The sequence below is a fragment of the Rhincodon typus genome, chromosome 14, assembly GCF_021869965.1.
Source record: "Rhincodon typus isolate 14 chromosome 14, sRhiTyp1.1, whole genome shotgun sequence".
Lineage (NCBI taxonomy): Eukaryota > Metazoa > Chordata > Chondrichthyes > Orectolobiformes > Rhincodontidae > Rhincodon > Rhincodon typus.
In genome coordinates this window covers 23,548,312-23,574,313 of record NC_063345.1, presented here as the reverse complement: position 1 = coordinate 23,574,313, position 26,002 = coordinate 23,548,312, and the positions used below count along the sequence as shown (strand labels likewise).

The 26,002-nt window shown below is 41.0% G+C and overlaps 1 protein-coding gene across 4 annotated transcripts in view; it reads left to right on the top strand.

The window, feature by feature from the left end:
- Window positions 1-4,541: 4,541 nt before the first annotated feature.
- Window positions 4,542-26,002, top strand: part of atp7a (ATPase copper transporting alpha) — an 88,523-nt gene continuing 67,062 nt past the window's right edge. The window contains exons 1-3 of one of the 4 annotated variants that reach the window (XM_048605053.1): window positions 4,542-4,670; window positions 7,188-7,372; window positions 11,629-11,769. In XM_048605053.1, coding sequence (XP_048461010.1) covers window positions 11,650-11,769 — 120 coding nt within the window. In that variant the 5' untranslated portion in view covers window positions 4,542-4,670; window positions 7,188-7,372; window positions 11,629-11,649. Of the gene's footprint in view, window positions 4,671-7,187; window positions 7,373-11,628; window positions 11,770-26,002 lie in introns of those variants that run through there. The other 3 variants (XM_020512035.2, XM_048605055.1, XM_048605056.1) reach the window with 3 other exon arrangements.

Genomic DNA, 26,002 nt, shown 5'->3' with positions numbered 1-26,002 from the left:
TCCGTCATGTCCTTCTCCTTAGTGAATACTGATACAAAGTACTTATTAAGTATCTCTCCCACTTCCTGTGGCTCCACACATAACTTTCCACTTTTGTCCTCGAGTGGGCCTGCTCTTTCCCTTCCTACCCTCTTTCTTCTAATATATGCATAAAAAGCCTTGGGATTGTCCTTGACCCTGTTTGCGAAAGACATTTCATGGCCCTTTTTAGCCTTCTTATTTCCATGCTTAAGTTCCTTCCTAATTTCTCTGTACTCCTCAAGGACTTCATAAGTTTGTAGCTGCCTAGATCTATAGTATGCTTCCTTTTTCCTTTTGACTAAGCTTACAACTTCCCTTGTTATCCACGGTTCCTGAATTCTGCCATTCCTATCCTTCAGTTTTGCAGGAACATGCACATCCTGCTCTTTAATCAACCAGTCTTTAAAAGCCTCCCACATGACAGATGTAGATTTGCCCTCAAATAACTGCTCCCAATTCACATTCCCCAATTCCTGTCCATTTTGGATATAATTGGCCCTTGCCCAATTAAGCATCTTCACCCAAGTGCCAGTCTTGTCCTTGTCCATGACTACTCAAAATCTTATGGAGTTATGGTCACTAAGCCCAAAATGCTCTCCTACTGAAACATCAATCACCTGTCCTGGCTCATTCCCTAATATCAAGTCTTGTATGGCCTCCTCTCTGGTTGGATTGTCAACATACTGTCTCAAAAAGCCCTCCACGACACATCTAACAAATTGCTCTCCAACTGAGCCCCTGGGTCTAAGGGAGTTCCAGTCAATAAGAGGAAAGTTGAAGTCACCCACCGCAACTACCCTGCTTTTTTCACACCTTTCCAGTATCCTTGACAGCAGTTCCTCTGCGATATTCAGACTAGTTGTGGTGACTATAGTGCCATCTCCCAGAATTCCTCTCAGTGACATCTCTGCCACCCTCTGATTCGATGCTCTTCTTCATGTTGATCACTGAGGGTGTCCTGTCATGACCTGCTCCCTAGTCATGGTGTCTGCAGCGCTGTGTCCTCGAATTCTTCTCAGTGAAGTCTCTGCCACCCTCTGATTTGACCAGCTTAGCTATTCACCCTACCCATGTTCCCCATGATTTCATAAACCTGTATAAGGTCACTGTTGGAAAGTTGGGTAGAGTACTGAGAGAAAACGTTGTGTGGTCCCTTTAAGAGATCATGTGCTTTTTCTGTGCTTAGAGATTTAAAATGGATGTCTATGAACAGCAGCTTGAAAGTTTGCAAGTACACAGAGAGCATCCATATTGAAACATTTGTATTGAAAGGCCGTACGGTTAGCAGGCCAAGCTGCAGTTTTTACCAAGCCAATCAATTTGAACCAGGTACTTAGATCCCAAAAACTATTACATTTAAGTCTGATGGTTTTGACAACATAGGACCAATCCTATTGTATGAAATATTGATAGGTCATCAAGGGTATAAAAAGAAGGGGACAGTTGGACAAAGACCCCAGAGCTGGCTGCCATCCGTCAGAGTTTACAGCCCTCAGCTCTCGAGAGAGAATCGCTGGCTTTCACAGCATCCTCTATGTCTTAGAGAAAGCACCATCTAAATAACAATGGTACCAACAGCACAACTAGTTAATATTCCTGACAGAACAATTGACAGAGAAGGCACAGAACATTCTGGGAGACATGTAACCTGGCTATAATTCGAGAGACTAATTTTTTTAAATATAAATGGAACTTGTATTTATTGGTACAGCATACCATTAGTATCTTGCTTTATTTGCAAATAGTTAGTAATTAGAAAGGCTTTATTTGCTTTGTTAATAGTTTAGTTAACTTGTTCACTGTTAGGTAAGTAAATTGTTACTCTTTGATTTTAAAGTGAGTATCAGGGATTTATTTTATTTAACACTTGGAAGTTGCTGGAAAGCAGGTTACACTTTTCACACTCCTTTTTCAGGTTGTGGGCTAAGGTGCTCTCCTTTGGGTGTTTTGGTTTTAGTTCTCAGAGTGGGGTCAAACTCTCCAATTCTGGCAACATCCTTGTAAATCCATTCAGTATCCTCTCAAGTTTAACAACATTGTTCCTGTAGCTTACATTCTTTATCCCTTGTACAGTTAGGGATATGGTCTCTGGTTTGGGACACATTTTCAGGACTTTACTCAAATATTTCAAGCACAATGTTCAGAAACACTACCATGGGTGAACCATGGCTCCGTACAAAACAAAATATCCCTTTTCAAATGGTGAACTGCCCAATGTCAATGCATCTTTTGCAAAGGGCTGTTGACAATGTTCTTAATGTAACTCTCCCAGAAAATTATACAAGGATAAAGTAGCCTGTTTAGATTTGCAATCAAACATCCTTGAGACGTAACCTTTTTAACTGATTAGACTTTTTTGATAGCTACTTCAGATTTACTGCATTCTGCACAAATGATTGCTAATCACTCCCAGAACCCATTATCAGATACTTTTACATTTGTGAAAATGTTATATCCTGAAAAAGTGCTGTATTCATGTGCTACTCTGAACAGATGCATGACTTGACTGAATGTTGACTTAGAAGCCATTAATAATGGGATTACTCTTGGACAGCTGGGAGTAATATTTCATTCTATTCTTCATATTTCTGCCATGTTTAACAGCTTTATTTATAAATCAAAAAATATGGACTTCTGTGGATCTAAAAGTATTGCTGTTAAGGTAACTGATTTGCAAATAGTTCTGTCTGTTAGGTACTGTACTCCTACCTTTCAAAACAGCTATTATCACCCCATTGTTGTAAAAAAGTCCTTGATCTAACCAATTTTTCTGCAATCTCCTATTGTCTTTCTCTGCATCATCTTTGAAGTATTGTAAATTTCCAAAATCTACACAATTTCCCAAAACATTACTAATAAAGTTGACATAGACGCCTTTTGTAACATGACTGTGTGACACCATTTCATTATGTTCTTCTTAGTACCCCTTTGTAGCTGATGACAACATCCTCCTACAAGTTGTTTTGTTGATTCACCTATGCTACAAAGCATACCTTCAGCTATAGGTTTTATTTTTATTATGACTGAGGCTTAGAAAAATGTTCTGAAGAAGGGTCACTCAAATCAAAAAATGTTGACTTTGCTCCCTGTCAGATTATGCCAGACATGTTGAGTTTCTCCATCAATTTTTTGTTTTTGTTTCAAAGTTCCAGCATCCATTATTCTTTGTTTCTGTTTTGTTACATATTGTTCATTTTTCTCCCCAGTCTCCTAGATATATGAAGCTGCACACTTCATTTGTCTACTGTACTTGTCTGAATAGTCTATACCCTGGAATGTTTTACTAATTTCAGTCAATGGGATTAAGCGATAGTTTTGATATTCAGATCAAATCAATTTAAGCAAATTCCCTGAAGGCCTCAGCACTAGAACATTATTTCCAAAGTTTTGAGTGTTCATTCACAAACTTGCTTTGAAGGGACATTGAATATTAAGTGTGCAAAAACCTACAATCCCACACCATTAATGAACATGTTGTACAATTGGCATGAATTATTAAATTCATTAGATACTTGACTGACTCCCAGGCTGTCAGTAACTTTAGGTGCTTGATGGAGTCTAGATTCCACATCAGTTGGAGTGTGAGAGGTTGCAGCTCTTGTTCCATTATTTAATTGACCGAATTGTCCCTCAATGTTCGATTCCACTTTAGCCTCATACTCCTATAGTCTCTGGCCATCCAGTGCTGAGGACAGTAGAGAGCCTCTTAGTGGATCTAGCTCCTGAGCCTGGCTAGAGTGACCACCCACATCTTTGAGCTGTGAGGGGGGAGTGGCATTAAAACTGAGAAGAGAAGGAACTTCTCCACCCAGAGTAGCAAACCTAAGCAATTGTCAGCAACAGAAAGCCATTGAAAGCAAAACATTGAAGGAGTCAGTTACAGACATTCCTCTGTCTCCGTGACGGTGTTGTTACTGAACAATGAAATTGGCGAGCACGGAGCCCATTAGAAATAGTTTAAACTTTGTCGATAAGTGGGTTTGCCCGCAGGTGATGAATTGTGTTGCTGCTTACTTTTTGGCACAGATAGGTGAAATTGCTGAGAGAGAAGATTTACTGTATATTTTTAGGGCTAAAGAGATCAAAGGAAAAAGGGATAAAGTGGGATTAGGGTACTAAATTAGATGATTTTATTGAATGGTGGAGGAGGCTCGAAGGATTGAATGGCCTGCTTCTGATCCTGATTTCAATGTTTTCTTTGCTTGTGGGAGCCTTGAGTAGCAGCACAGTGTCTGCCACTACCTTCCGGTAATTAGCCTTATAATTAATTCATTTTCTAAGCAACCTTCATGTTGACTTTTAGTCTTTTTTCATTTGTTGAGCGTTATTTGAAAACACACTTTTGTTGGTGTTTTTGTGCTTACTGTACCCAGTGACCCCTCTATACTTTTATGAAGAACTATCCAACATTGTCCTCTCCCTCCTCCCCTTCCATCCTTTGATTGACACTCCATGTTCGGTGACGTCAGCACCATCTAGTCCCGCCCCATGCCACGAAAGTCATCCGTGTGCATGCGCAGCGCGGGTTCCACTCTTCAATCCCATCCTTCCGGGAATCTTTGGTGGCGATGATCCGTTCCGGAGGTAGTAGTCGTCTTTGGTGGTGTGTCGTTAGCGGGAAGAAGTGAAGTGCTCGGTCGAGGCCTAAGGTGAGCAGCAGCTGGTGATGCTGTAGTCTAAATATAAAGCTTTTCTTCTTTTATAAGTTACAAAAAAAACGTGCTTTTTGTGCAACGGTGAGGGAGAAACGAGTTAAAGCTTCAATCCCTTGGAATCTTTTAAATAAACAACAGGTCCTAACATGGATCAGCATGAAAACAAACACAGCGTAACAAAGGAATTAATAATAATCCAATATCTTCAATAGAATCAGGCAAATTCCAGGAAACAGAATGAGAAATAACACTATCAGACAGAACGAAGGTTCTTGCGTAGGAATTGAATATTTTGTGGAAACTTGGTGCAGATGTATTTTGAAGTTGTGTGTTAAAGGAAAGCTAGTATTGGAAGTGAGTTGGATTATTAGTGACTTTGAAGCAGTTTGTATTTATAATGTACAAAAACATCTCAAGATTCTTCACAGAAATATAACCACACAAACACTGACACAGGAGACGTGAGGGGGCTGACTAGCAGCTTGATCAAAGGGATAGGCTTTAAGAAGGGTCTTTTTTAAAAAAAATGAGATAAAGAATCGGGCAGTTTAATATTGGGTATTTCAAAGCTTGCAGCCCAGATGGCTGAATGTGAGGTCGTGGGATTTTGGGGAGAGAAGCAGAAGTGAGTCACATGAACGAGATAAATTTTGAGTGTGTTATTAGGGAGCTGCAGAAATTAACGGAAAAAATACGTAGTTCAGGACTAGGCTGCGCTGAGCCTTGGCTGAGTGGAAAGGCAGCTGAGTAAAGGGTGATCCCCATCTTTATAACTTGATGGAGGGACAGCAAAGTGTTTTAAGAAGGTAATTGGCAGTGGAGAAAAGAAGCCTGATGTTTGCAGTTGGCTCTAACTGAGAAATGAAGACTAAACGATTTACAGTGCAGATTTACATTTTATTTTCCCTAAATTGTCCTGTAGAGGAAAGCTTATGTTTTTTCTGTTTTTATAGTTTAAAGGCTTTTTTCTCCTAGTTCCTGACTACTCATGGGTACTACAACTTTGCTGCTAGACATTGCTGCTTCACAACGACAGGGTACTGGGTTCAATTCCACCCTTAGGTGACTGTGTGGAATTTGCATATTCTCCCTGTGTCTGCTTGGACTTCCTCCAGGTGCTCCAATTTTCTCCCACAGTTGAAAGATGTGCAGTTTTAGGTGGATTGGCCATGCTAAATTGCCCATAGTGTTCAGGGATGTGTAGGTTAGGTGGGTTGTAGGGGGATGTGTCTCAGTGGGATGTTCTGAGGGTCGTGTGGACTTATTGGGCCGAAGGGCCTGTTTCCACACTGTATGGATTCTATGATCTTGATGTGATGATTCTTGCACTTTTCATTATGAGGGACATCGCTTTTGAGGCAGATTCTATCCATTTTGGACCTCCAAATGATAGCACCACGGGTGGTGCAGCACACTCTCAACACTACAGACCAGTGTCAGCCTAAATTATGTGGTTGTGCTATGGACTTAGACTTGGATCTACATCCCAGTGATTCAAAGACAAGAAAACAATTAAGTACGTTAGCTGACATAGTGCCTAACAAAGTGGTAAGTCACTATCTATATAGATTTATGGTGAGCTATTTTATAGAACTGAAAGTTGTAATAATATAGCTGTTGTATGGCAAGCAAGAAAATGACACAAGTGAACTTGTGGTGAAAATGTATTGTTATTATGGTGAGAGCTTATAATAGTATAGGTGGTGTCGAGGAATAATAGCACATCTGGTGAGCCTTAACTTGTTACATCAGTGTAGAATTTAATTGAAGTGTTTAGATGATTTATGTATGATGTATACCTGGACTAAATTGAATGTTGGTGTTCAACGCAAGCTTTTAAGAAAATGCGTATACCACTCGATCCCTCCTCTTGCTCAAAGTGAGTCGCTCACAGGCTGTTATTCTCTGTAGCATTACTTTACTTTTTTTAGTTATTGAATAAATGAAAGTGTTATTTAAAAAGTATTATCAGAAAGCTAATGACTTTGTTGAGAACAAATTGTGATTATATCATAATTCAGAGTCAGCGATGTACAGTACAATCTTTGGTCCAACTCATCCATGCTGACCAGATATCCTAAATTAAACTAGTCCCATTTGCTAGCATTTGGCCCATATTCCTCTAAACTCTTCCTATTCATGTACCCATGCAGATGCCTTTTAAATGTTGTAATTGTATCAGCCTCCACCACTCCCTCTGGCAGTTCATTCCAACACGCACCACCTGTGCATGAAAAAGTTGCCCCTTACATCCCTTTTAAATCTTTCCCCTCTCAGCTTAAACGTATGCTTTCTATTTTGAACTCCCCTACTCTGTGGAAAAGACCTTGACTATTCATCCTATCTGTGCCCCTCATGATTTTATAAACCTCTATAAGCCTCTGATGTTCCAAGGAAAATAGCCCCAGCCTATTCAGTGTCTCCCTATTGCTCAAACCCTCCAACCTTGGCAACATCTTTGTAAAACTTTTCTGAACCCTTTCAAGTTTAACAACATCCTTCCTATTGCAGGGAGACCAGAATTGAATGCAGTATTCCAAAAGTGGCCTGACCAATGTCCTGTACAGCTGCAACATGACCACCTAACTCCTACACTCTATGCACAGACCAATAAGTACAAGCATACCAAACGCCGCCTTCACAATCCTGTCTACCTGTGACTCTATTTTCAAGGAACTGTGAACTTGCATTCAAAGGTATCTTTGTTCATAGTAATTATTAATTCATAGCCTTAGTTTAAGTTTTCCAACCTTCTGTTCAGATTGGATTGACCACCCTCTGGGGAGAGGGAGGGGTTGAGGTAAGAATGAGAAAGATAGGAAGAAAATTTGAGGACAGCCAAAATCTAAAATCCTGCTTCAGAGACACTGAAGTAAGTAAAGCCACTAGTTTATAACAATACTGCATATTTTTATGGTAATTGCATGGTTAGTCTTAATCATTTACCAGTTGTTGAATAGACATTCTTGAAGGTTCTCTTCATATTCTCCAGGAGCCTTCCAGCTCCTACTTCCTGAGATCATGGAATCCCTGCAGTGTGCAAGCAGGCCATTCGGCCCATCGGGTCCATACCAACCCTCTGAAGAGCATCCCACCCTATCCCTGTAACCCCACGTTTTCCATGGCTAATCCACCATTCTCAGACACTGTGGACGATTTAGCATGGCCAATCCACCTAACATGCACATCTTTGGGCTGTGGGAAGAAACTGGAGCACCCAGAGGAAACCCACACAGACACCGCCTAAGGCTGGATTTAAACCTGGGTCCCTGGCAGCAGTGCTAACCACTGAGTCACTGTGAGCTGGAAGGCCTAATGTTCAAGTCCCATTCTAAAGCTTGTTGACCACGAGGAGCATCATGTGGCTTAAACCAAGTTTTTGATCAACCTGCAAAATCTTCCCAGCACTTCACACCATTCTCTAAAGAGGGAGGAGAGTATGAATATAAGCAATATATGCCACATAGATCAAGTTTTTAATTCCTATCTCATGTTGTCTAATTCTGCTCCTGTAGAGTACCTTTGAACATTTACTGTGTTTAACTTGCTATGCACAAGAGGACAAGATAGAAGCAAAAGTAGATCATATGGTCTGCCAAGATTGTTCTGCCACTGAACACGATCATGATTTACTTTAAGTTCCATTCCACTTGCCCAACTGCTTCTCATATCCCTTGGTTTTCTGAGAATCCAAAAGTCTGCTTATGCTAGCCTTAGATAAATATAGACAAGGATAGAATGTTCCACAAACCTCTTGGGTAAAGAATACACAAGACTCTCAATTCTTTTAAATTTCTCCTTAGCTCAATGCTAAGTGAACAACCTTTTACCCTGAGACTGAGTCCCCGACTAGCAGAAGCATCCATTTGTTTTCCGTCCAGCCCCTTCAGGATGTTCTGTATTTTAATAAGATCACCCTTCATCCTACAAAACTCCAGAGCGAAAAGGTGCAGTTTACTCGACCTCTGTTCAGAAGGTAGCATCCTCATTGCAACAAAAACAGAAGTTGCTGGAAAAGCTCAGCAAATCTGGCAGGAGCTGTAAAGAAAAAAATCAGAGTTCACATTCCTGGTCCAGTGATCCTTCCTCAGAACCTCATTGGGATATTTTCTAGACTTGGAGAAAGTTCCACTTGACTGTAAAATTCCAACTGTAACTCATTCAAAAAGGGTGAATGACAGCTGAAAATGATAGGCCAATTGGCATAACATGACTCGTAGTGATTATGTAAGAAACTCCTATTAAAGATATTGTTGCAGGGCACTTCAAAAAGGTCAAGGTAACCAGGCAAGATTGCATGTACTGTGGCTAGATTTCCAAAAGGCTTGTGGTAAAGACACCACATCAGAGGTGGGAGATAAAAGTTCATGATGTAGGGGCAGGAACAGATTGGTATGAATGGAAGATTGGCGAACTACCAGTAAACAGCAAATATAAATTCACAATTTTCTATTTGGCAAGATGTAACGAGTGCTAGAGCCAGCATTCCTCTGATTTCTTTTTGCTGTGCACAGCATCACCTTCTTGAACTGAAAATGCATGCTGTGATTAGCATGATGATGGCAATCACCTTGCGTGGCATGCACACAGTTTAGAAGGAACATCGGCTGGGACTTCACCTCTTTACATTTTGTATAAATGATTTGGATAAAGTGACCAAATGCCAAATTTGCTGGTGATACAAGGATAAATAGGAAAGTAAATGATAAAGAGGACATGGTCTTACTGAATGGCAGAGCAGGCTCAAGGGAGCGAGTGGCTTATTTCTGCTGTTAATTCGTGTTCGTATGCGTGAACCAATTGTAATGACAAAAGCAAAATGCTGTTGCTTGAAATAACCAGAGTTTTGGAGAAACTCAATGGGCCTGGCAGCAACTGTGGTGAATGAAAAAGAGTTAATGTTTCAAGTTCAATATGACCAATTGGAGTGAAGTTTGTCATTGAATGTGTTATGATTTTCATATTTCATTATCTGCCCATATTCAACTCCAAAATAAATATTAAGACATTTGCTCAATTTTTCTTTTGTGAGGTCATATTGTGATGATGAAATATGGCCGCAAACATTGTATACCACAGCATATTTTCCTTTCAATTGTTTAGAAGCTGTCTCAGAAATGTAGAGAATGCAGGAGTACACCATTGATCCTTTATGCTTGCAGTACCATTCAGTATGATCCTGGCTGATCATCCAACTCAGTACTCTGTTCTTGATTTCTGGCCATTCCTTTTGACACCTTTAGCCGTAAAGCTATATCTAATTCCTTCTTGAAAACATTTTGGCCTCAACCGCTTTCTGTGGTAGATAATTCCACAGGCTGACCACTCTGAGTGAAGAAATCTCTCTGCTTCTTAGTCCCAAATGGTCTATCCCATATCCTTAGACTGTGAGTCCTGGTTCTGGACTCCCTGGCAATCAGGAATATTCTTCCTGCATTTACCCTGTCCAGTTCTATTAGAATTTTATAGACTTCTGTGAGATCCCCTCACTCTTCTAAACTCCAGAGAATATGATCTAACTGATCCAGTCTCTCTTCATATGTCCTGCCATCCAGGAATCAGTCTGGTAAACCTTTGTTGCACTTGCTCCAGAGACAGAACATTCCACAGATAAAGAGACAAAACCTGCACATATTACTCCCAAGTGTGATCTCACCAAGACATGTATAATTGCAGCAAGACATCCCTGGCCCTGTACTCAAATCTCTCACTTTGTAGACCAAAATACTGTTTGCTGTCTTCACTGCCTGCTGCACTTACCTGCTTATTTTCAGCAACCGATGTTCAAGACACCCAGGTCTTGTTGCACATCCCTTTTTGCCAATCTCTTGCCATTTAGATAATCTGCCTTTTTTGCTATCAAAATGGATAACTTCACGTTTTTCTGCATGATGTTTCATCTGCTATGCAATTGCCCACTTGCTCAACTTGTCCATATCACACTGAAGCATCTCTGCATCCTCTTCACAGTTCAACTTCCCACCCAGCTTTGTGTTGTCTGCTAACTTGAGCATGTTATATTTAGTTTCCTCACCTAAATCGTTAATCTATATTGTGAATAGCTGGAGTCCAGATACTGATTGCTGGGATACCTCTCACTTGCAAAAAAAAAAAGACATGTTTATTCATAGAATAAAATCATAGAATCCCTACAGTACCTACTCCTCGTTTCCTGTCTACCGACTAGTTCTCTATCAATGTCAGTACACAACCTTCAATCCCATGTGCTTTAACTTTACGTGCTTATTTCTTTTGTGGGACCTCATTGAAAGACTTTTGAAAGTACAAGTAAATCCACTGTCCCCACCGCCAATCAACTCTGCTAGTTATATCCTTGAAAAATTCTCGTAGATTTGTCAAACATGATGTTTGCCTCTGTAAATCTGTGCTGACTCTCTGTGACCCTGCTAATATTTTCCAAGTGTTCCATTAAATCTCTAGCACTTTGCCTCCAATCAGTGTCGGGCTAACTGGTCTGTAATTCTGTTTTCTCTCTGCCTTTTTTAAAAGTTACATTAGCTACGTTCGTCCATAGAAACTGTTCGAGTCAATGGAATATTAAAAGATGATCATCCCGTATTTCTAGGGTCATTTTCTTAAATATGCTGGGATGTAGATTATCGGCCCATGGAAGTTTAACATTTAACCCCATCAATTTCCTCAACTCATTTGCCTTCTAATTTATTTCATTTCGCCGCTCTGTCTGTACCTTGTATTCCCCAACACTTGAGAGATTATTTGTGTTCTCCTTTGCAAAGACTGAACCAAAATGTGTAATTAGTTGGTCTGCCATTTCTTTGTTCCCCATTATAACTTACCCTGTTCCTAACAGTAAGGGATCTACACTTTAATCTTTACTGAGTTTTTTATCTTTGTATACCTTCAGAAGTTTTTGCAATCAGTATTTTTTGAGGTTCATTTGCTAGGCTGCCTTGTTATTTACATTTTTCAGTGATGTGAATACCAAAGACAAATGGACAAGAAAGGTGAAATGCATTCCATTAACATATCTGTGGAAGGAATGACCTGCAACTCTTGCGTGCAGACCATTGAGCAACAGATTGGAAAGTTACAAGGCGTCTGCAAAATAACGGTGGGTATTGTTCAGTTTGTTGAGTGTAAACTGTTGTCTCCCAGTTTTTTTGGAGTATTATGGAAGCACCCGTGCTTCAGGATAAAGAAGAGCTGAATAAATTGCAACAGGACCTGAGCATTATGATGTGTATCAGTGAACCTTGTCAGCTACTGACCTCCCTCTGTTTTATTAACCCTGAGTTACAAAATTTCAAATTACGAGTAGACAAGAGTAACTTGTGTGGATTTGTTAAAAGCAAGTCACGTGTAACTGAAGGGAATGTTGTAGAGGTAATATATATGACTTTTCAGAAATATCTTAAAAAATGAGTGTCTCAAAATGTTGATAGTAAAATTCAGGCAACTGATCTAAGTGCAAGTATAGCTGTCTGGTTAGAAAGCTGGCTACCAGTTGGTAAGAGTTGGAAATGGTGTGTTCTAGGAGTTAATGCTGGGAGCAGTTTTGTATCCTGTGAAATTTTGGTTGATTTAGACTTGGGAAACAGGAACACTGTTAGAATTTGCTGATGATTACTTATCAAATTTGGTGCACAGGATAAGGAATTAAATTGTTTTAGGAAAGTATATGCAGATTCACAGAATTAATAGAAAGTTAAAGATAATTTAATGTAAATTGCTCGGTAATGTACATTTAACAGTATCTCCTTGCTGCTGCACAGGATAGCTTATGCATACTTACTAGATACTAACTCCATTAGCCAGTACATTCATGGCTCTTCCCACTGCTGACATCATTGTTATGTACTTGTTCTCTGCCTAAGCTTGCTGCCTTCACCCTTCACCCTTCACCCAAGCCCCTCACCCATATTCATCCCTCTACTGAGCCCATGCCATCTCAGCATAAGTGGTCAGAGAACAGTACACCAGTTTGATAGTTACGCATCCATGTAGATCAATTGAGAGACCTTGATGATCACACATTGTTCATGATACCCTGAAGATATGAGCAGTACTGTATGTACGTATACAGCATCTTTTATGATCTTGGAGTGTTACAAAGCACATCACAGCTAATAAAGTATTTACCGAATTGTAATTACTGTTGTAATGATTGGAAAGTCATCAGTCCATTTGTGCATAGCAAGGTTCCGCAAGTAGCTGTAAAGTAACTCTCCAGGTTAATAGTTTTAGTATATTGATGGAGGGATTGCTATTTCCTACTTAGATCTATTTGTAGTTTCATCCAGAAGACACTGACATTGTAGCATTCCCTCAGTATTACAGCATTAACTTTAATGATGTGCTTAAATATTTTGGAGTGGGCTTTGAACCCACAATGTTCTGAGTCTGAGGCTAGATTGCTGCTACAGATGCAAGGCGGACAGCACAAATGGGACAGATGAGTAAAAAGGACAGGATACGTTTATAAAAACAATGGTTATTCAAAACAGGGAGGAGACTAGGAGGCTTGGGGACCGCTTTGCAGAAGGAGGCTTGGGGACCGCTTTGCAGAACACCTACGCTCGGTTCGCACTAAACAACTGCACCTCTCAGTCGCGAACCATTTCAACTCCCCCTCCCATTCCTCAGACGACATGTCCATCCTGGGTCTTCTGCAGTGCCACAACGATGCCACCTGAAGGTTGCAGGAACAGCAACTCATATTCCGCTTGGGAACCCTGCAGCCCAATGGTATCAATGTGGACTTCACAAGCTTCAAAATCTCCCCTCCCCCTACTGCATCCCAAAACCAGCCCAGCTCGTCCCCGCCTCCCTAACCTGTCCTTCCTCCCACCTATCCCCTCCTCCCACCTCAAGCCCCACCCCCATCTCCTACCTACCAACCTCATCCCGCCCTCTTGACCTGTCCGTCCTCCCTGGACTGACCTATCTCCTCCCTAACTCCCCACCTACACTCACCTTTACTGGCTCCATCCCCACCCCTTTGACCTGTCTGTCTCCTCTCCGCCTATCTTCTCCTCTATCCATCTTCTATCCACCTCCCCCTCTCTCCCTATTTATTTCAGAACCTCCTTGCCCTCCCCCATTTCTGAAGAAGGGTCTAGGCCCGAAACGTCAAGCCTTCCTGCTCCTCTGATGCTGCTTGGCCTGCTGTGTTCATCCAGCTCTACACCTTGTTATCTTAGATTTGGGTCAGTTTGCTTAATATCTGCCATAGGGAAAATGCTAGAATCTGGTATTAAGGAGGTTAAAGCGGGACACTTAGTAAATCCTAATGTAATTAGTTGGAGTAAACGTAATCTAATAAAGACGAGATCATGTTTGATCAATTTATGAGAGTTTTCTGAGGAATGTGGATAAAGGGGTCCTGTAGAAGTAGAAGTGTATTTAGATTTCCAGAGGCATTTGATAAGGTGCTACATCAAAGGTTACCAAACAAAATAAGAGATCATTTTTAGGGGTATAGTATCATGGATCGAGGATTAGTGTATGAATTAATACTGCAGATGCTGAAGATCTGAAATGAAACAGGAAATGTTGGAGAATTTCAGCTGGCCTGGCACTATCTGTGGAGAGAGAAACAATTCATGTTTTGAGTCCAATATGACTTTTTACTTTGGAACTGCAGAAGGTGGAAATGTGTTGGCTTTTATTGCTGTAGAGAGGCTTGGAGGTTGGTTGGTTGGTTGGTTGGTAGGGGGTGAGAGAGTGGAACAGAAAGAAACAGAAAGACAGGTTAGAGGATGAGGAAGGTTAGAGGTCAAAAGTGTCATTGAACAAAAGGCACATGGAGGCGTAATGATTTTAGAGTACAGACAGTGCATCATCTGGAGTTTGTTATCTATGAAATTTGAAGTAAAGACCAGAGAGGGATAAATGGGTCATTTTTGGGTTGGCTAGCTGTGGAGGGTTAGAGGTCATGGCCTCAACTATTTGTGAAAAATGTAAATGACTTGGAAGAAGGGACCAAATGTATGACTGCTAAATATACCAATGACACAAAGAAAGGTAGGAAAGTAAATAGTGAGGAGTAGAGAGACGGATTTAAATTGTGTGTGAGCAAAAGATTGGCAGAAGAAGTTTAATTTGGCATGAGCAGCATGTTATTTAAATGGAGAAAACTTGTAAACCTTTGTAGTACAAAGGGGCCTGGGTTTCTTGGCACATGGATCACAAAGTTAGTGTGCAGGTACAAGTGATTAGGAAGACAAATGGAATGTTGTTTATAGGATGGGGATTGGAATACAAAATTAGGAAAGTATGTGGTATTGTTGAAACCATATCTGGAGGTAATGTATACAGTTTTGCTCTTGTTTCTTAAAAAAGGTTATTGTAATGTTCGAAACATTTCATTCAAGTTTGACGTGATTGTTTCCTGTGATGAAAGGGTTATGAGTAAAGATGTGCCTGTATTCGTTGGACCTCAGAAAAATAAGAGATGATGTCACTGAAACCTATAAGGTCCTGGGGGGATTTGGAAGGCTGGCTTTCCTTGTGTAAAGAGACTAGAACTAGGGAAGATAGTTTAAAAATAAGGGGCCTTCCATATAAGGTGTAGATTAGTAGAATTTTTTTCTGTCTGTGAGTGTGTAGAATTATTTTCTGTAGAGGGCAGTGGAGGCAGGATATGAGATTAATTTTAGACTGAACGAGATAGATTCTTGATTGACGAGGGAGTTGAAGGGCATTTGGTTAGGCAGCAAAGTGGAGTTGCATGTACAATCAGATCAATATAATGCTGTTAAATGGTGAAGCAGGCTTGAGATGCCAAATGACCTACAGGTACTCTTAAATCATATGTTCTTTTTAAAAAAAGGCTATTTGAAGCCTTGATGATTCCACAGAGTAGGTTCGCCAAAATGATACCATGCTTGAGAAATTATTGTTAAGAAGATTCTTGAAATACAAGGATTATTTTTAGCCATGAAGTGAAGACCAAGAGAAGATATATTAGACGCGTTTAAAATAATGAGTTTGCTGCTTGATTGAGTGTGAAGAAACTAGGTAGTCAGCCATGGATAATTAATGAATTTAACATCATAAGAGTGAGACGAGAGGCTAGAAGAAACTGCTCAAATGGAGGAGCATGGAATGTTTTGTTGCATGGATCATTGTATGTCATGAAACAAAATTAAATAAATATTTGAAGCAGAGGAAGATACAGAGCTACATGAGAGAGACAATGTGATAGGTTTGGATTGGATTCAGTTGCTCCAGCATAAAGCTGGTACGGGTTAGAATGAATTGAATGACTGCATTCTGTGCTGTAACCTTGTGTACTACTGAGTTTTTGAAGTTGACCTTTAAATACTTATTTGCCTTTCTGTGCCTGTGATAGACAAGGTGCTTTCAGTACTGCTACCATCTTATACAAGAGAAAATTGGCATTGATGCTTGAACCATCATTTATTTTGCATCATTTTCTCTGACCTTTTGAAAGCTGTGCTGCTCAGTGTTTCGCTTTGTTGTTCTTCTGATGCTCATGATTTGGAGTGGATATTATAGTACTAAGTTACCTCTGGTATTTATCTTGAATTGGGCACTATTTGGAAAGACAATGTCAACTCAGATCTTTGAGAACAAAGGTAATATCTCTTCTGACCTGTGCTCAGTGCAAAAGGTTATGGTTTCCAAAAAAAAACTTGTTTTTAGTGGGAGCGGCATTGTGTAACATAACAATTGGGATCAGGTCATTCAGTACAGGGAAAATTAAAGTATTGTGTATTAACCTTCAAACAACATCATAGACTATTAGTTATGCCAAGAGTCCAAGGAAATGTCGCTAAAGAATTTGTGGCAGATTTTCTTTAAGTGCTGGTTCTTAACACATGATGTGATAAATTAATTTGACTTGTACTTTGACCATAAAGTTCTCAATGAATTAGTTGTAAATTAACTCTTCAACAACCCAATCATTGCGCTTGAGAACATACACTGGTGCTTTCAACACATGTAATGAACAAAAACCCAATTAAGCCAGTTGTATTGTGCACCTAGTGGCTCAAAGTAGATAACTGAAGTTTCACTTCTGTGCTTTCTATTGCCGTTTAAAATACTTGTTTAAGTTACTGACAAATTTGTGTTTGATAATCTAAAGATTAAAAACATGTTTTGAAATACATTGATCTTTATGTAGAAGAAAGTATGTTAATATTTCAGGTGCAATCCTCCTTCAGAACTGACCAAAAAGGATTGTCGAGTTATCCTTGATTTAAAAATAAATCACTTGAAACCATTGCAATATGTTTCAAACAGACAAGGTCTCCAATGATATTCAATAAGCAGCTTCAGATAGTTGAGTACTGCTGAAGCTGCAGCAGGATTACTGGCAATGGATACTTAATTTAATACTCAGTTCTTTAACTAGGTGCGTAGGTGTTCATAATTGTTACTGCGGAAGGGTTCCTTTGGTGTTCTCATATCTATGGCAGACATGGGTACTGGCAAACAGGTGGGTAGGGAAGGCCCGTTGATCCTGCTGTGCCACTCATTAAGATCGTGGCTGATCTGTTGGTGTTTTAAATTCCATGTTCCCATCCAGCACCAATGCTTTGGTTTCATGTCAGACAAGGGAGTAAATTTACCTCTACCTTATACACATTTCATGACTTTGCTACACTGCCTTCAGAGGCAGAAAGTTCCAAAGTTATTCAAACCTCCTGAGGGGCAAAAAAATTGACCTCATCTCTGACCTGAAACCACTAATGTTAAAACATGCGCCCGTTAGTTCTGGACTTCCCCACAAAAGGAAACATCCTTTCCATGTCCACCTATTCAACACCATTCAGGATGTTAACGTACTTCAATTAAGTTATCCCTTGGTCTTCTAAACTCCAGTGGAACCTGTCCAACCTGTCTTCATGAGACAACTGATGTTTTGCAGATTTCAATCTAGTGAACATCCTCTGACTGCCTCCAATGTATTTACATCTTTCCTGAAATAAGGAGACCTACACACAGTATTTGAGATGTGGTCTCACAAATGTCCTACATAATTGAAGTGTAGCATCCTTACTTTTATGTGCAATTCCTCTCATAATAAAGGATGGTTTCTGTGAGAAAATGTGCAATGGCTGCAGAATCTTATTTTTGGAAAGGATGTACTGATAAATTTCATTTGGTGAGATGTCAAGCAATACATCTGTTTCCTTTAACAGAGCAGTGCTTATGGGACGTGTTCCTTATGAAGTCCTGTGTATCTTGTCATAAATTAGGAAAGTAGATATTAGTTCAAGCGGGGTCCATTTCCATAAGTGTATAAACGGTGCAAGTTGCTACTGGGTCAGTGAATAAAATCTGTACGAGATGGCGTACTGATGGTACAGGGTAACAGTAATTTTTTTTTACTTATTCAAATTTCCTTTTTCCCATTCAATGGGGAATGCAGGAGGGCATGTCAGGAGCAGCACCAGGCATACGTAAAATGAGGTGTTAGCTTGGTGAAGCTACGAAACAGGATTACTTTCATGCCAAACAGTGTAAGCAGCAAGTGATGGACAGAGCTGAATGATCCCAGAAACAGTGGATCAGATCTAAGTTCTATAGTCCTACCATATCCAAATGTGAATGGTGATGGGACAATAAAACAATACCAGAACAGGAGTCTTCACAAATATTCCCATTCCCAATGATGGAAGAGCCCTAACACATCAGAACAAATGACAAGGCTGAAGCATTTTCAGCAATCTCAGCCAGAAGTGCCAAGTGGATAATCCATCTTGACCTTCTCCGATGCTCCCCAGCATTACAGACACCAATCTTCGGCCAATTTGATTCACTCCCCGTGATATCAAGAAACATTGGAGGCATTGGATACTACAGACGCACAGGTCAGGGGTGTGATGAAATAATCCCCATTTGCCTGGTTAGGTACAGCTGTGACGACGCCCAAGAAACTGGACACTACCCCGGATAAAGCAGCCCTCTTACATCCACAAGCGCCCACTCCCTCCACCATCGATGCTTAGTGTGTACTATCTACAAGATGCGCTGCAGAAATTCACCAAAGATCCTTAGATAGCATGTTCCAAACTCTTTGACCATTTCCATCTAGAAGGAAAAGGGCAGAAGATACATGGAAATATTGGCACCTGCAAATTCCCCTCCAAGCCACTCCCCATTCTGCCTTGGAAATGTATCACCATTCCTTGACTGTTGCTGGGTTAAAAAAGTCCTGCATTCCCTCCCTAAGGGCATTGTGCATTAACCGAAAGCATGTGGACTGCACGAGTACAAGAAGGCAGCTCACCACCACCTTCTCAAGGGCAACTAAGGATAGGCAATAAATCCTGGCCAGTCAGTGATGCCCATGTCCCATGAGTGAATAAAAGAAATAGCAGTGACCTGGATCATATCACATATATGTGTGTATTTTATGTTTGGATGCAACATAAAGGTGATGTTTTTAAAAACTTTATTTAAACATTGTCCACAGGAGACTATGGGCAGCAAGCCTGTGCCACTGATTCTGGTTCTTCACAGCCTCTTTTGTTCCATACCAGGTGGTGTTCCCCTCCTTAAACTTCAGGGTCATCTTTGGCTGGCTCCATCGTCTTCAGCTTGGTGTCTTTCTCTTGATTGCTGAACTGGTAGGGCAGATATCTGGGAGGTAAATGGCACATCTGGCAGCATCAGTCGTCTCTCCATCACAATGAGTCTTGGGTCTCTTTGACCAATCCTCTGGGTTACTTCCTTATTTGTGATAGTCTTCCTTCATGTGCAGCCCAGCATCTTATGTAGGTAGCGCAGGTGAAAGGCATTAGTTGACGTTTTTGTTGTTCGTTCCATGTCTAACTGGCATTGATGACAAAGGCCTTCTACCTGCCAGAAGGTAAATTGCGATTGGCTAAATGGCTGTGAATGTTTAGGCAGAAGACATTGGACCTCCAGAAAAGAAAGAGCTGCCCTTTTCTCTGCGATTAAAAATGTCTCAAGCTTGAAGAAAGCCAGTTCATTTCCCCATATCAGTTATTGTAAACAGTGGCTCTTGACCAATAAGTCAGAGACTTTAAAAATGTGAATGAATAGCCCTGTGCATCCTGCAATCAAGTGAAAGTACCTGAAGAAGGAGGATTGAGGAGGAACAAGTCAAAAGGATCATTTCAGCTAATTTTCTGAACAGGGGCAGGATTCCCACACCTTCCTTTTGCCCATCACACTCATTTTCTTTGTGTGTGCCTGTGTGTAGGATAAGTTTTAACTTGGAGAGTTACATTTTGACGATTTATAATTATTTACCTATAGCTAGAATCCATTTGTTTGTAATAAATAGTAACTCTTGTTTAATATAGAAACCTGGCCTGGGCTTTCTCTCAACATGAGTCTAAATGACAAGTAAATTGGGCAATTTTGTGTGCTATAATAAAATCTTTTAACTTTTGTAACAACTCTGGAAGTTGTGGGGCTTGATATTTAGTGTGCTACCCAGTGAAGTGTTGCCATATATGGCTTTGAAGATGTTAATATACTCTTCTGGGATGAGTACTGTTTCGTGATGTACCAGAGTGATTGCTTATGATTGATATTGGAAGCCTTCTTGAAATCAATGGAGTTAGTAAGGAATGGCTTCTGGTCCTGTAGTCTCTTTGGTATTCCTGTGTGTAAAGATGTGCTACCCTGGAAATTTACCTGATTTTCATGGATGCTATAACCTGCCTGTGGTTTCAGCCTATTGAGCTGCACCATGTCCAAGACCTTGCCATCTACTGACAGTGGTGTTATGCCTCTTCAGTCACTGTGGTCACTGAGGTTCTCTTTATTTGGCGGCTCTGTTGTGATTGTGTGCTTGCTGTGTTTTAACAGCTGTTCTGGTAGCTCATTGATGTCGGGTGCTTTGTGGTCCTTCAGATTCTTAATGGCTTTGATTTCTATGGCAATTTGTCCCGGTTTAATGTTTAGCGTCTGGTGCAGTTCTGCTACTGAACTTAGCTGTGCTGCTGGGCCTGGGCTAGTTGAGGATCTTCTAAATGTGTTGTATCCACTTGGCCTTCTGCTTCTTGTCCATAGCATCCTGCTGTCCTCGCCCTTGATTGGTAAAGTGCTTTTGTTTCTTGCACAGTCAACTCCCACACAATCCTGCATAGCTTTGTGGAATTATTCTGCCACCCTTGTGCTGAGTATCTGTTTGAGTTGAGTATTACTTCATACGATTGGGTGTGGTATGTTTCTTAACCTGAGGTCAGGTTTACCGCACCCTTATTGCGAATGTCGCTTTGGCCTGTTGACCATGTCTCTCAATGTGCAGGATGTCAAGTCATTGGTTCTCATCTGTCGATTGTTCCCTCATTGGAAAAGAGCTTCCCTGTCCAAATTTGCTGTCGACTCAGAGGGGTGGTATTTTAATCAGTGTTGATAGAATAAAATTACAAAGGTATTGGCCATATCAACCTAATGGAATGCTTGTCACAAACAAAAGTAATGCTCATGTTCATTCTTTGTGCTATGGGAGGTGTTACGCTAATGGTCAATATGGACTTTGAATTGTGGTTTACGTTATCCAATTGTTATACTAGAGACCTTACATGGTGAAAATGTTTTTAAAAACAAAGAAACGTAGACCTAAAATGGCTGCAGTAGTCATCTGATCACAGATTGAGATAACACAGTGTGGAGCTGGAGGAACACAGCAGGCCAGGCAGCATCGGAGGAGCAGGAAAGTTGGCGTTTTGGGTCAGGACCCTTCTTCAGAAATGGGGGAGGGGGAAGGGAGCTCCGAAATAAATAGAGAGGAGGGGTGTGGCTGGGGAAGGTAGGTGGGATGGTGATAGGTGAGTGCAGGTAGGTAGTGGTGGGGATTGTCAATGAGGTGGGAGGGAAGATGGACAAGTTGTGTCAGGTCAAGGAGGCGTGGATGGGGGGGGGGGGGGGGGGGGGGGGGGGGGTGGGTCAGGGGAGGGGGCCAGGGGGTGGGGAGATTTTTAAATCCAACCCCCCCCTCTCATCCCTGCCTCGTTGACCTGACGCAACCTGTCCATCTCTCCTACCTATCCGCTCCTCCCACTTCACTGACCAATCCCCACCACTGCCTACCTGCATTCACCTATCACCATCCCACCTACCTTCCCCAGCCCCACCCTTCCTCTCTCTCTTTTTATTTCGGAGCTCCCTTCCCCCTCCCCCATTTCTGAAGAAGAGTCCCGACCCAAAACGTCAACTTTCCTGGTCCTTTGATGCTGCCTGGCCTGCTGTGTTCCTCCAGCTCCACACTGTGTTATCTCTGACTTCGGCATCAGCAGTTCTTACTATCTCTGACCACTGATTGAGGCAAAGTTTTGGGTATCTACATGGCATAAATAAAGTCATTTGCACTGAAATTGCCATCTTATCAGAAGACAGCAGTAAAACACGGAACTGAGTCAGCATCATGAGGTTCATGTCTCCAGTTTTAATTCGCACCTTTATGATTTCACATTGAGCGATGCGTGGTTGGTCTGCCAGTTAACCAAAGACAATGGAGCTAGTCTCAGGAATGCACCGGACTAAATTTCAACAACTGCCTTTCTTTCTTTTTGTCTCTATTTGTCAGTTTGTCCCACCATCTTGGAATACAGTGCCTGGGGAAACAAACATGAACCAAGAGCTTGAAGATAACTACAAGTTCCAGTACTGCTGAAAGTTCAAGTGACTTATTAAACAACTGTGGTCTCTGGTTAACCCTAAGACAGACAGGGCTCTCGGGACTTGTTTTAAATGTGTAACTGTTATTACTTCTGTACTGGAGACTCTCCTTTTTAAACTTTTATCACTTTTTTGTGTTTGATATTGCATTTTTATTGTTTTTCTTGGGATTAGGAGATAATAAACTTCCTCTTTCTGTCACTCAAGAAACATTGGCAATTGGCTCTTTCAAATGTAGTTCGCGAGAAAATTAATTCAAGTATGATAGCTGTGTGACAAGAAATAAAACTATTCTGGTGCAAACACCTCAGATGGGTTTAAAAAGAGATGAGCCAATTTCTCCCTCATCTTATAATAATGTAAAGGATAGGTAGAAATTTTGAATTCTCTTCTGTAAATCACTGATACTAAGAATAACTTTTTTTAAAATTGCAATTGATGAACAGTTATGAGGCAAAAGTGTAAAGATATATGGGCCAACTAGGAATTAACGATGTTGAGTTGCACATTAGCCTCGATCTCCCTGAATAGCAGAACAAACTTGAGGGGGTCTAACTGACCTCTATCTATTCTTATATTTTGCTATTCCAACAAATGAAGACAGTTTCTGGTTTGCTGTCCAGCTTTAGTGTTCTGAGTACAAATTCGAGGCAGGATTTGTGTTTTTACTCTCTTGTGCTCTCTGCTGGAAGGATTTTGTAGATGCTGTGAGAGGATAGAATTTGATTTTTCCTGAATAATTTTCCTAAATAAATGAGTTGTCACTGTTTAAACTTATGTGAGGAATGGTCATGTGATTCAAGAACAGATGAATTTTTTCACAGCGACAGTGTCCTTCTGAGCCAAGAAATAGGATAGAAAACCACGTATTTGTTGAACCTCAGGAGAAAGTATGGTTTGGAGGGGTGGGGTGGGGCAAGGGAAAGGAATGATATAAGGTATCAAAATATATCAATTTTTTTTATTTCCACGTTTGGGTTCAATTGCAAATAATTTAACTTAATAACCATGAATGTAACTGGCTTTAAGGTTTTTCCCTGTGAAAAGTAAGATGTGTTTTGAGGTACTTCCTTCTCCACTGACTACAAACGATGCAGCTTACATTTATGTTCTCTGACTTTTGAGAATCAGATTTTAATTAGCTTGTAATTGATTCATTTTGCTATCTAAGATATGCCAGAACATAGATTGTCTTGTAAGGAGATCCAACAAGATACAGTAGAACTTTGTTTATGTGTAGCAAAGTTATATTCAACTTTATATCTAAAGCCAGAAAGGGCTGCTGGTACATTTTAAAATAAAAGTAACTTCAAATTATTTGGTTTTTTTTTGGAAAGAAAACCAGAAAATAAGTTATGCACCTTTTTGTAGCATTCCCTGACTGAAATGTCATTATCTTAGTCAAGGTTCACATATTGAGAATCAGTTAATTTGAATCTTGAATGTACATATGCGTTTGTGATGTAGCACTGACTCTTTTTCTGTTTGTTGACCATTACTAGCTTGGAGTGGAAACACGATAACTGTCTCCAGCATCCTCAGATCAGGGAGGAGAATAAAGTTGATAAGCTTAGTCAGAGTGGGAGAGAAGTGGATCGAGCTCAGTAGGAGAGGAGAGGGGTGGATGGAACCTTCACTGAATCTGGAGGCAGAGCTTCTGAGGTGATGCCAGGCTTCATAAAGTGACATAGAACAAGAGGATTGGCTGTTAGGAACCAGCTTTAGAGACTGAGTGAATAGCACAGGAGGGAGATAGAGTGTAAAATCCTTTATTTTTGGTTGTTAGGGATAGGGAGAGAGAGAAAAATCTAATTTGGTGATTAGTGGGTAAGATTGAGTAATTGGTTCTTGGTTAATTGTTTGTAATTGGTAAGGTTCACAAGGGCAAGAGAACACTACCTGTGTAATGCTCTTCCTGCAATATATGGGATATTGGGGACACTCCCAGTGACCATGTATGTAGGAAATGCTGCGTTCAGATGCAGCTTCTGATTGACCACGTCATAGAATTCAGCCATTGACGAGTGACTGGAGCTGTGGATAGACCCACTATAGAGCTGAGGATGTTGTGGATAGCACGTTTAGCGAGCTGATCAGACCACAAGCAAGGGCTACTACAGGCAGAAAAATGTTGGATGACTACCAGGAAGACTAGTAGGCATGGGCAGGCAGTGCAGGAGTCCCCTGTGGCCATTCCCCTCTCAAACAGGTATACTGTGTTGGATACTGTTCGGGGAGAGGGGATGGTCTCTCAGGGAAAAGCAGCAACAGTCAAGTTTGTGGTATCACAATTGGTTCCGATGCACAGCAGAGGAGGATAAAGACTGGGAGAACTTTTGTGATAGGTGACTCGATTGTAAGGGGAACCGACAGACTGTTCTTTGGCAGAAGAAGAGACTTTTGAATGGTGCCACTGTCAGGGATGTCTCCGAGGCTGCAGGACATTTGAAGGGGGAGGGTGAACAGCCAGCGGTTGTAGTACATGTTGATTCCAGCGACATGAGTAAAAAAGAAATGTGCTCCTGCAGCAGGAGTGTAGAGAGGAAGACCACAAAGGTCATAATCTCCAGATTACTTCCAGTGCCACATGCTACAGAGTGTAGGAATAGGAAAATAGTTCAGGTGTTCACATGGCTAAAGGGGTTGGTGTAAGAGGGGGATCTTTAGAATTCTGCAACATTGGGACAGCTTCTAGGCTAGGTGAGTCCTGTACAACTGGACAGGTTTAAGTTACAGAAAAAGGGGCAGGTACCTTGCTGGGAATATGCTACGTGCCTCCCGATAGTCAGAGGGAGATAGTGGAGATGATCTGCGGGCAAATCATAGAAAGATGAGAGAGAAATGGGGTTATAGTTGTGGGGACTCCCAACATTGCTAGCATTTACTGGGATTGTCTTAGTGTAAAAGGATTAGATGGAGTGGAATTTTTAAAGTGTAGGAGAGCTTTTTATGCCAGTTCGTAGATAGTCCTACAACAGATGGAGCAGTACTAGACCTAATCCTAGGGAATGAAGCTGCCCGAGTGGTTGAAGTTTCAGTGGGCAAGCATTTTGCGAACTTGAGTAGATCTGTAGCTCGGGTTGTGGATTCTGTGGTTGGTTGGCTCGCCGAACTGGTTTGTTAGTTTGCAGACGTTTCATTACCTTGCTAGGTAACATCAGCGCTTTGATGAAGCGCTGTTGTGTTTTCCCACTTGTTATTTAAACTCTGGCGTCTATTGTAGTTGATTACCTCATTTCTGGTTTTTCTTTGCAGCGGTGTACATATAGGGTCTAGTTCTACGTGTTTATTTATGGCCTTCTTGGTGGAGAACCAGGCCTCTAGGAATTCCCATGCTTGTCTCTGTTTGGCTTGTCCTAGGATCCTGATGTTGTCCCAATTGAACTAATGGTGGTTCTTGTCTGTGTATTTGGAGACGAATGAGAATTGGTCATGTCTTTTTGTTGCTAGTTGGTGTTCATGCATTCTTGTAGCCAGTTTCCTTCCTGTCTGTCTGATATAATATTTGTCACAGCCCTTGCATGGAATCTTGTATATCATGTTGGTTCTGTCTATTAGATAGACATATGGATGATAGTATAAGGTAGGGGTGGAGGTTAGATAGACCTTATGATTCGGGTAAAAGTTCGGCCCGACATCGTTAAGGAGAGAAGAAAGTGGTTTTGAGAAGATCTGAGGGGAAAACATTTTCCTCCCCAGTGGGTGGTAAAAAT